Here is a 12,307-nt window from a genome sequence, read left to right on the forward strand (position 1 = left end):
CCTACCGGTATTTCAAAGAAAGATAGAAGGAACATCGTCAGGCTCGTCAAAACCGAATTTATCAAAACCAACCGACCTCCGTAAGACATTAGCTTGCCATTCCAGCAGCTCAGTTTCTTTTCAAATCAATCTTCTATACATTTCCATTCCTTGTTCGTTAAACATCTATGATGAATTGGGATCCCTAGATAACTAAAAGGTAGGGATGCCATTTCACAGCCGAACAAATTTCTATAGTCAACTTGTTCCTATTTGGCTCTCTCAAAGCAGAACAATTCGCTTTTATTGAAGTTGATTTTCATCCCAAACAAATGTTTCTTTGAGTAAAAGCAAATTGTTGGAAGAAACACGTGCACAGGGGAAACTTATACCTTTTATGTTGGGTAAAAGCACTACACTTCTTGGAAGAAACATTTGTTTGAAGATCAACTTCCTCCTTTTGAGTTGTTGGATGGGAGATTGCATACTTTTAGTTAAGTATTTCAGACAAAGATCAGTTCAACTGAAAGATGTGTTGTTTGTTCTCATTAGTATTGTTGTTGTGTTTTGTGTATATCAAGATGGCTAATGAGCTTCCTCTTTGTGACATTCTAGATGAGTTTCAGAAAGGTCACAACCACATGGTTGTGGTTGTTGAACGCGATACGGCCATCTCCAAGGCGGACCCGCAAACCGCCCGCATCAGTCCAGACCGCCGAAGCCATTCAACGGGGGCCTGTATCGGTCCGCCAGACGGTCCGGATGCGTTTTCTCCCACAAACCAGAGACAAATATGGGGGAGGTTTGCTAGAGTCCGGACACCAGACACGGAGGACTCCGACACCCTCGGCCCACCAAAAACCCTTCCGGAGCCCACACCTCCATCCTTCCCATTTCCCTTCTTCCTTCTTTCTCTCTTGCCTTCGCTGCCGCTACACCGCCCCGGCCACCACGTCACACCCCTTCTGGAACTCTATGTCTTCGTCACCTCCAGCGCTCCAGTAGGGCTCCACCCCGCTTCTCCTTCATCGTCGTTCAACCCCTTTCTTCTGACTGTCCCGCCAGGTACCGTCCGCTACTGCTATACTCACCATGGCTGGCAACTGTTTGATGAATTGCCGGAGCTAATTTTTTCCCTTCTTCTTTCTAGCAATGGATTCTGATTTGGAGTACATATATGATCAGTATGTTGAGTCATCGGACGGCTCGTAAGAGGAGGAGGATTACTCCGATGAGACGATGATGACGCAGGCGGTCCTTGAAGACGCGGGGTGTGCGGAGGAGCTTGTTCTCAATTTCAAGGGCTCGATCAAGGGTCATCGAGTGCTCAACCGCAACAGGGCACATGACCACTTGACGCTGATGACTGACTACTTTGCCCCCGATGCACTCTTCGCTGACCATTTTCGCTAGCGTTTTTGGATGCGCAAGACTATCTTTGATCATTTGTACCACGGTGTCCGGTCCTACGATGACTACTTCATCCTGAAGAAGGACGCTGTGGGAACAATTGGGTTCTCTGGTTACCAGAAGTGCATGGCCGCACTCCGGATGCTTGCATATGGCACGACCACTGATTCGTGGGACGAGTACCTACGAGTGTCTGATAGCACATGCAGAGAGTTTTGCAACTACAGTTGTCGAGGTGTTCGGACCTCAGTACACGAGAGAGAACTAACTGTGACAGACACAAAGAGGCTCTTGGCAATCTCAGAAGCAAGAGGGTGGCCAGCTTTGTTTGGATCTCTTGACTGCATGCATTGGAAATGGAAGAACTACCCGAAGGCTTTACAAGGGCAATATCAGGGTCATGTTAAGAAGCCCACCATAATTCTTGAAGCAGTTGCATCACAAGATCTTTGGATTTGACATGCTTTCTTTGGCATGCCCCGGTCTCACAATGACAACAGTGTGCTGCAGCGATCACCGTTGTTTGTGAGGCTGATTGAAGGAAAAGCTCCTCCTTGTCACCATACTATCAATGGACATGAGTACATGGGTTACTATCTGGTTGACAGTAACTATCTGGCCAGAAAAAAGGCTCACTTTTCCCAAAGACAAGAAGCGGCTAAAAAGGATGTCGAGAATGCATTTGGAGTTATGCAGGCCCATTTTGCAGTTGTTCGTGGGCTTGCTAAACAATGGGATCTGAAGACCATGTTGGAGGTGCTGACATGTTGTGTGATCATGCACAACATGATCGTCGAGGATGAGGGTGATGATGCTGCCACAACTCTAGAATTTGAGAACACAGGTGGTCCTACCCAACTTATAGACCGAAATCCGACCACATTTGAAGAATTTATTCAAATGCATCAACAAATTCGGCATCGACCAACTCAAAAGCAGCTGAAGGAAGATCTGATTGAGCATCAGTGGGGGGTCAAAGGGGGAAACAATGTTGGTATATAATATTTGAACTTTTTTAAATTTAAACTATCGCTGCATGTGGCTATTTGAACGCCTGTACACTTTGTATGGGACTATTTGATTGTGCGGATTAAAAAATAAGGAATGCCGGATGTATGCGCCTACGGTTGGATATCGGCCTCCCGCATCCGTGTCCGCGGAAGGATGAAGGAGGAAATTTGTGGATTGCCGTTGGAGATGCTCTATGTTGGGTTCTACGGTAGGGTGCGTAGAATACAAATTAAAATTTTCCTACGCGCATAACAACCAAGAACATGCTATGGGAGATGGATCATAGATCATTACCACTAGACGCGCAATGCCGTGCAGCGGAAGAAGAGTTGGGGCAGTGCGTCTGTGTGGATCGTCTCCTCCTCATCCGATCTCCCTCAAACAACCGCTCGCCGGATCCCATGTACAAGTTTGCCAGAGCGGTGCAGGTGCACCACCTCTAATGGTATCTGGGCGTGCATGAGGAACACCGTGCGGCTGATTGCTAGGTCAGATCACACAGTCGGCGGCGAGTGGAGGTGGCTATTCGCAACACATGCGAACCCTAGTGACAGTGCTGAAGAGATCAACGAAATGAGTGTGCCGCACCTCCACTTTATATAGTCGTCCATCGCGGGCTCAACACTTGGGCCTTCCACGAACCCTAAAGCCCAAAATCTGTTCGGTCGGGATCCAAGTACAAGTAGGATCACATCTAACTCGTGGAGTCGGATCAGGCCTCACAGGTTCCTTCCCTTAAGTGCGCGACCCCTTAGGTTCAAGTCAGCTTAGTCGCAGGTCAGATCACTTCCGACCTGCTTGGCTGGTAGCGGCCTCTAGCAAGGCGTGCCGATCACCAAGTAGACAATGAAGCCATTGGCGAACCTGTACATCACACTTCTATTCCTTTTGCCACACGATATATGTTGTCGGGCTCAAGGCGAGTCCTTGTGCTAACCCAACCTCTTTCTCGTTCCAGTGATGCCGACCACAAATTGGATCATCGCATAATCCTTGTCGCATGACCATGCTTATCCTGGTCGGATCACACGAGGGCCCCAGAGTATATCTCTCCTAATCGGAGGGGCAAATCCCATCTTGCTTGACCATGTCTCCCAACATGGGTATGAACAAGCCCGAAACCTACCTTTGTAACTACCCAGTCACTGAGTAGCGTTTGGTTGACCCAAAGCAAGTTTGTCAACATCCCGAGTACATGCGCCAGCTCATGTCTTAGGACATAGAACATATGTTGTACTAGGGACTCACAGATGACATATCACTGCGTCTCATTGTTGGGTCTGTCCGACTCGGACCTTATCTCAACTCGGATTCGACTACATCGAATCCGACCAGATCCTTCCGAGTCCATATTATCCGGTTAGCGTCCAATGCTCCATGGCTAGTGAGACCAAGCCATCAACCGTGTCATATGCTAGTCTAGTCGGCTGAGCGTCCACACAACCCTTTCGACTAGGGACCTTTTATGACAGTCATCATACAATGCATAGTCCCACAAACAAGTCACGTACTTGCTAATACACATCATTGATAATGTACAAGTACTATCTTTATTCATAAACACATAGGAAATATCATCATACATGATTACCTCTAGGGCATATCTCTAACACCCTAAAGAAGGAGGCACATCGGCTAAAGTTGCCTTTTTTTACCATGTTATATGCAAAATAAAATGGGTGCCGATAACTGCCACACGTGTGGTGTATCGGGTAGTTGTGCCACACGCCTCGTGTGGCATGGACAGCAACCACCCCACACATCTACGTGTGGGCAAAACAACTAATGCCCACACACCTCTTTTTTTTCCCTCCCGAACCCTCTCACATGCGTGTGTGTGGGCGAAGTTGATAACGCCCACACGTCCGTATGTCAGGCCTCGTACCCTCCTAGTCCCGCACGCCACGCGTGACGCCCACCGTGCGCCCGCAGTTGCCATGGTCCAGACCCTCGTCCATGTTCGTTTAACTACAGTTGCCATGTCGCTGAACTACGGTTGCCATGTCGGACAACTGCAGTTGCCATGGTTGCTCAACTGCAGTTGCCATGTATGGTCTGATCTAATGTAGTTGCCATGATTTCATAATTTTAGGAGTTGCCACATACTAACACTAGGCAGTTGAGAGAGTTGTCATGTGCTCACAAGCATGCTAGGGCAGTTGCCATGTAAAAAGGAAGAGTTGCCATCTGCTTACGTGCACGTTAGGGCAGTTGCCATGCACGTGCACGTTGGGGCAGTTGCCATGTACCATGCAAAAACACATGGCAACTCGGTAAAAGAGAGTTGCCATATGCTTACGTGCACACTAGGCAGTTGCCGTGTACCCTGTAAAAACACATGGCAACTCGGGTAAAAAAAGAGAGTTGCCACCTGCTTATAAAGCACACTAGAGGCAGTTGCCATGTGCGCTGCGAAAACACATGGCAACTAGCAGCTTGGGTGTGGGAGAGGAGACGGACGTGTGGGCGAGATGGAAAATGCCCACACACTAGCCCTTGTGTGCGCGTGCAAAGTGGCGTGTGGCGCGAACTGCTGAACGCCCACACACCGGCCACTCCGTATGGTAAAACGGATGTGTGGGCGACCTCTCTCACACACCACACACACGAGTTGTCCTACGTGGCATACAAAATCAGCTAATTCGTGCCAAGATTCGTGCAGAAGTTACTGGACGGTGATGGAGACGTGTGGGTGAGTTGGCTAATGCCCACACGTGTGGGCGTTAACATTTCCGAATAAAATTCTAGCATCATGATGCACGGAACACAAAAGGACCTGCATTAATATAACTAACAAATAAGAACATATATGTCATGAGCTCACCCTCAAATCCACTGCCGCATCTCTTCGCATTAAAACAAAAGACAACCTACATACACGCAAATGCTCTTTGACGGGCGCGGCTGCACATGACGCCTCTGCATGCTAGTATATAAATATATTTTTGGAAAAAGGAGACTTGGTATTTCTTTCTTTGAGTTAGGGAGGCCTTAGTATTAACATGATAGGTATGGTATGAATCGATCAATAACCACATAAAAAATACGCCCCAAAGAACACATGAAAATTGACGTCGTGCATGCATGCATGCATGCATGACTAAATGTAGAAATCGACACAAACTTAACATGGATCGACCATCCAGCAAAACATGGATGCACGACGGAATGCATGAAGAAATTAATCAACACAAATAAACATGGGTCGGTCATTGAGCTGCCATATAATTAAGGAATGGATCATAATGATGGTATTTTGACCCATCGGAGCTGGAGGTGGATGATGCCGGTGGCGACGTTCCTGAGCTTGAGCAACGCGTCCTGCACCACCTGCCCTTCCTCCCACACGATGCTGCTCTCATCCGCCAGGCAGCAGCTCCCTCCGGCGCCGCCACGGTGAGGCCGCACGGTGCGCACCACAGTGCCGCTCCGGATGTCCTCCAAGTCCATCCGAGCCATCTGCAACAACGGCTCCAGGTCCACCTCCGCGTCCCCCATATTGTCGTCCTTGCTGAACTTGTCCTTGTCGAACACCTCCTGCGTACATATCCATGTGCAAGTACGTTAGGATTCATGTCACTAAGTTGTATGCATGCAGTATGCGGCAAAAACATCTATATGACCATTCAACTCCTTCAACTTACTATCTTGATCGGTGTTGTTGGATTCGTGACGGCGAGGGTGAGATCCTCGTTCCAGACCGGGTTCACCGTCTTCTTGATGACGTTCGTCTTCACCTTCTGGTTGTCCAGCTCAAGCATGACGTAGGGGTCACTGCCGTCGACGTCACGGTTCACGAGGTTGATCCCCCGCAACACGCGCACGCTCAACATCCCTGGAGGCACTGGCTCCGACGTCATCTCGATTGCTCTGTTGCTAATTGTTGTTGTTGATCTGATCTTCGAATGTTTACACACCAATTCTCATTTGTTCTTGTTGGAGGCTAGAAATGATCACCAGAATGATGAGGGAATGTAGACATGCATGGCATGCCAGCCTCTGGTGTAATGATTCGTGGGCCGTGTCTTGTGGAACTCTGTGTTATTTGTACTCTGCTATTTCAGGACGCTTTCGTGTATCGGCAAAAATCTAGCACTTCCGAGTCCTCACGTCACATTGTTGTACTGAAAATGCCGCATCAACATTCTGGTGTGTCGTGGTTGCGGTTGTGATCTTGGGTGCTACATTGGATCTATTCAAGAACCCTTCTACCAACATTTTCAAGTGTTGATGTTCATGCTCCTGTGGCCAAGAAGGTTGAGGCCCTCGTGTGCCGCAGCCTGGGCATTGTTCAAAATGGTGATGACATCACCGAGCTCTCTATGGAGAACTTAGCAAGAAATTCAAGAATCGCCCCCTTGACGACGTGATCGGAGCATGAGGGCTCTGTTCAAGCTCGACGATGCCAATGTCAGTGCAACTCAATGGTGGATAGAATGCGCTCGACCACGTCGACACGAAGTTGCTTGATGTTGTTGATCAGGGTTATGCTATTGTTATGTTAATGCGTTCACCGAGGGTTATGCGAGGAGCTAGTCCCCGTGCTGTTGAGCCATGTGTGGCTGTTTGTAGGTTGTTTAAGCTAGCCTTTAGCTATTATGTTAGTGCAAGTCTGTAATCTTGCCGCGTTTCAACTCTGGCTGATGGGCCGTGTGCTAGGGATCGCTTTGTGTCCAAATGGTAGAACAACCTATCAATTTTCTTTGCTGGAATGTACAAGGGCCGAACTACCCGGATCAGCACGCAACCGTCAACGAAACCATCTCTACATCCTCATGTCAAATTCTTTGTCTTCAAGAAAGAAAATTAGATCAGATCGACCAATTCATCGCCGTGTTCCTGGGAGGTAACAGACTCCGCAATTTCGCACAAAGGTCGGCGATTGGCATCACCGATACCATATATCGCCTTTCGGCAATGGTCCATTGATATGTCCATTTTGCATCATGCTTTTATATCGATATTTATTGCATTATGTGCTGTTATTACACGTTATGTCACAATACTTATGCCTATTCTTTCTTATTTTACAAGGTTTACACGAAGAGGGAGAATGCCGGCAGCTGGATTCAGGGCTGGAAAAGGAGCAAATATTATAGACCTATTCTGCACAACTCCAAAAGTCCTGAAACTCCATGGAAGTTATTTTTGGAATTAATAAAAAATACTGAGCAAAGAAAAATACCAGAGGGGGGCCACCCACTGTCCACGAGGGTGGGGGGCGTGCCCTACCCCCTTGGCCGCACCTCCCTACCTCGTGGGCCACCTGGCAGGCCTCCGATGCCCATCTTCTGCTATATGAAGTATTTTACCCTGGAAAAAATTGTAAGCAAGCTTTTGGGACGAAACACCGCCGCCATGAGGCAGAACCTTGGCGGGACCAATCTAGGGCTCCGGCGAAGCTGTTCTGCCGGGGAAACATCCCTCCGGGAGGGGGAAATCATCACCATCGTCATCACCATCAATCCTCTCATCAGGAGTGGGTCAATATCCATCAACATCTTCACAAGCACCATCTCCTCTCAAACCCTAGTTCATCTCTTTTATCCAATCTTTGTCCCAAAACCTCAGATTGATACCTGAGGGTTGCTAGTAGTGTTGATTACTCCTTGTAGTTGATGCTAGTCGGTTTATTTGGTGGAGATCATATGTTCAGATCCTATATGCATATTAATACCCCTCTGATTATGAAAATGAATATGATTTGTGAGTAGTTACGTTTGTTCCCGAGGACATGGGAGAAGTCTTGCTATAAGTAGTCATGTGAATTTGGTATTCGTTCGATATTTTGATGAGATGTATGTTGTCTTTCCTCTAGTGATGTTATGTGAATGTCGACTACATGACACTTCACCATTGTTTGGGCCTAGAGGAAGGCATTGGGAAGTAATAAGTAGATGAGGGGTTGTTAGAGTGACAGAAGCTTAAACCCTAGTTTATGCGTTGGTTCGTAAGGGGCTGATTTGGATCCATATGTTTCATGCTATGGTTAGGTTTACCTTAATATTTCTTTTGTAGCTGCGGATGCTTGCAATAGGGGTTAATAATAAGTGGGATGCTTGTCCAAGAAAGGGCAGTACCCAAGCACCGGTCCACCCACATATCAAATTATCAAAGTAACGAACGCGAATCATATGAGCATGATGAAAAATAGCTTGACGATAATTCCCATGTGTCCTCGAGAACGCTTTTCTCTATATAAGAATTTGTCCAGGCTTGTCCTTTGCTACAAAAAGGATTGGAACATCTTGCTGCACTTTATTTACTTTTGTTACTTGTTACCCGTTACAAATTACCTTATCACAAAACTATCTGTTACCGATAATTTTAGTGCTTGCAGAGAATACCTTACTGAAAACCGCTTGTCATTTCCTTCTGCTCCTTGTTGGGTTCGACACTCTTACTTATTTAAAGGACTATGATAGATCCCCTACACTTGTGGGTCATCAAGACTCTTTTCTAGCGCCGTTGCCAGGGAGTGATTCGCCTTTGGTAAGTGGAACTTGGTAAGGAAAAATTTATATAGTGTGCTGGAATTTACTGTCACTTGTTACTATGGAACATAATCCTTTGAGGGGCTTGTTCGGGGTATCTTCACCCCGACCAGTAGAGCAAAGAGTTGCTCCTCAACCTACTGAACCTACTGAAAATGTTTACTTTGAAATTCCTTCAGGTATGGTAGAGAAACTGCTAGCTAATCCTTTTACAGGAGATGGAACATTGCATCCCGATTTGCACCTAATCTATGTGGATGAAGTATGTGGATTATTTAAGTTTGTAGGTATGCCCGAGGATGTTATCAATAAGAAGGTCTTCCCTTTATCTTTGAAGGGAAAGGCATTGACATGGTTTAGGCTATGTTATGATATGGGATCATGGAACTACAACCGATTGAAATTGGAATTTCATCAGAAGTTTTATCCTATGCATCTTATTCATTGTGATCGTAATTATATATATAATTGTAGGCATTGCGAAGGAGAAAGCATCGCTCAAGCTTGGGGCAGGCTTAAATCAATGTTATATTCATGCCCCAATCATGAGCTCTCAAGAGAAATTATTATTCAAAAAATTTATGCTCGACTTTCTCTCAACAATTGCTCCATGCTCGATACTTCTTGTATTGGTTCTTTTATGATGAAGACTATTGAATTCAAATGGGATTTATTGGAAAGAATTAAACGCAACTCTGAAGATTGGGATCTCGACGAAGGTAAGGAGTCAGGTATGACACCTAAGTTTGATTGTGTTAAATCTTTTATGGATACTGATGCTTTTCGTGAATTTAGCACTAAATATGGACTTGACTCTGAGATAGTAGCTTCTTTCTGTGAATCATTTGCTACTCATGTTGACCTCCCTAAGGAGAAGTGGTTTAAATATAATCCTCCCATTGAAGTAAAAGTAGTTGCACCTATTAAAGTTGAAGAAAAGACTATCACTTATAATGATCCTACTGTTCCTACTACCTATATTGAGAAACCGCCTTTCCCTATTAGGATAAAGGATCATGCTAAAGCTTCAACTGTGGTTCGTAAGAGTAATACTAGAACACCTACACCACTTGAGCAAATTAAAGTTGAACCTAGTATTGCTATGGTTAAAGATCTCTTGGCTGATAATATTAATGGGCATGTTATTTACTTCTGTAATGAAGCTGCTAGAATTGCTAGACCAGATACTAAGAATAAACATAGACCTGTTGTAGGCATGACTGTTATTTCTGTTAAAATAGGAGATCATTGTTATCATGGCTTATGTGATATGGGTGCTAGTGCAAGTGCAATACCTCATTCCTTATACAAAGAAATTATGCATGATATTGCACCTGCTGAGATAGAAGAAATTGATGTTACAATTAAGCTTGCCAATAGAGATACTATTTCACCAGTTGGGATTGTTAGAGATGTTGAAGTCTTGTGTGGGAAAGTTAAATATCCTGCTGATTTTCTTGTTCTTGGTTCCCCACAAGATAGCTTTTGTCCCATCATATTTGGTAGACCCTTCTTGAATACTGTTAATGCTAGGATAGACTGCAAAAAGGATGTTGTTACTATTGGTTTGGGGGATATGTCTCATGAGTTTAATTTTGCTAAATTTCATAGACAACCCCATGATAAAGAATTGCCTAGTAAGGATGAAATTATTGGTCTTGCTTCTATTGCCGTGCCTCCTAATGATCCTTTAGAACAATATTTGCTAAACCATGAAAATGATATGTTTATGAATGAAAGAAGGGAGATAGATGAAGTATTCTTTAAATAGGGACCTATTTTGAAACACAACTTGCCTGTTGAAATTCTAGGGGATCCTCCACCACCCAAGGGTGATCCCGTGTTTGAGCTTAAACCACTACCTGATACTCTTAAATATGCTTATCTTGATGAAAATAAGATATATCCTATTATTATTAGTGCTAACCTTTCAGAGCAGGAAGAGGAGAAATTATTGAAAACTCTGAAGAAGCACCGTGCTGCTATTGGATATACTCTTGATGATCTTAAGGGCATTAGTCCCACTCTATGCCAACACAAGATAAAATTGGAGAAAGACGCTAAACCGGTTGTTGATCACCAACGACGGTTAAATCCTAAGATGCAAGAAGTGGTAAGAAAAGAAATATAAAGCTCCTGGAGGCAGGTATAATTTATCCCGTTGCTGGTAGCCAGTGGGTAAGTCCTGTCCATTGTGTCCATAAGAAGGGAGGTATTACTGTCGTTCCTAATGATAAAGATGAATTGACCCCACAAAGAATTGTTACAGGTTATAGGATGGTAATTGATTTCCGCAAATTAAATAAAGCTACTAAAAAGGATCATTACCCTTTACCTTTTATTGATCAAATGCTAGAAATATTATCCAAACATACACATTTTCACTTTCTAGATGGTTACTCTGGTTTCTCTCAAATACCTGTGTCAAAAAAGGATCAAGAAAAGACCACTTTTACTTGCCCTTTCGGTACTTTTGCTTATAGACGTATGCCTTTTGGTTTATGTAATGCACCTGCTACCTTTCAAAGGTGCATGATGGCTATATTCTCTGACTTTTGTGAGAAGATTGTTGAGGTTTTCATGGATGATTTCTCCGTTTATGGATCTTCTTTTGATGATTGCTTGAGCAACCTTGATCGAGTTTTGCAGAGATGTGAAGAAATTAATCTTGTCTTGAATTGGGAAAAGTGCCACTTTATGGTTAATGAAGGCATTGTCTTGGGACATAAAATTTCTGAAAGAGGTATTGAAGTTGATAAAGCTAAAGTTGATGCTATTGAAAAGATGCCGTGTCCTAAGGACATTAAAGGTATAAGAAGTTTCCTTGGTCATGCAGGTTTTTATAGGAGGTTCATTAAAGACTTCTCCAAAATCTCCAGGCCTCTGACTAATCTCTTACAAAAAGATATTCCTTTTGTCTTCAATGATGATTGTGTAGAAGCATTCGAAATACTTAAGAAAGCTTTGATTTCTGCACCTATTGTTCAGCCACCTGATTGGAATTTACCCTTTGAAATTATGTGCGATGCTAGTGATTATGCCGTAGGTGCTGTTCTAGGACAAAGAGTTGATAAGAAACTAAATGTTATTCAATATGCTAGTAAAACTCTAGACAGTGCCCATAGAAATTATGCTACTACTGAGAAAGAATTTTTAGCAGTTGTATTTGCTTGTGATAAGTTCAGACCTTATATTGTTGATTCTAAAGTAACTGTTCACACTGATCATGCTACTATTAAATATCTTATGGAAAAGAAAGATGCTAAACCTAGACTTATTAGATGGGTTCTCTTGCTACAAGAATTTGATTTGCATAATATTGATAGAAAGGGAGCTGAGAACCCCGTCGCAGACAACTTGTCTAGGTTAGAGAATGTTCTTGATTACCAACTACCTATTAATGATAGCTTTCC

At 44.3% G+C, this 12,307-nt stretch overlaps 1 protein-coding gene across 1 annotated transcript; it reads right to left on the bottom strand.

Moving 5' to 3' along the window:
• Positions 1-5,389: 5,389 nt before the first annotated feature.
• LOC123041283 (GTPase activating protein 1) lies at positions 5,390-6,409 on the bottom strand. The gene is made up of 2 exons (XM_044463927.1): positions 6,045-6,409; positions 5,390-5,937 (listed from the first exon to the last, which is right to left on the bottom strand). Exons 1-2 carry the CDS (start codon positions 6,258-6,260, stop codon positions 5,641-5,643), a joined length of 513 nt encoding a protein of 170 aa, XP_044319862.1. The 5' UTR covers positions 6,261-6,409; the 3' UTR covers positions 5,390-5,640.
• Positions 6,410-12,307: the final 5,898 nt, after the last annotated feature.

Source organism: Triticum aestivum, chromosome 2B (genome assembly GCF_018294505.1).
Source record: "Triticum aestivum cultivar Chinese Spring chromosome 2B, IWGSC CS RefSeq v2.1, whole genome shotgun sequence".
NCBI lineage: Eukaryota > Viridiplantae > Streptophyta > Magnoliopsida > Poales > Poaceae > Triticum > Triticum aestivum.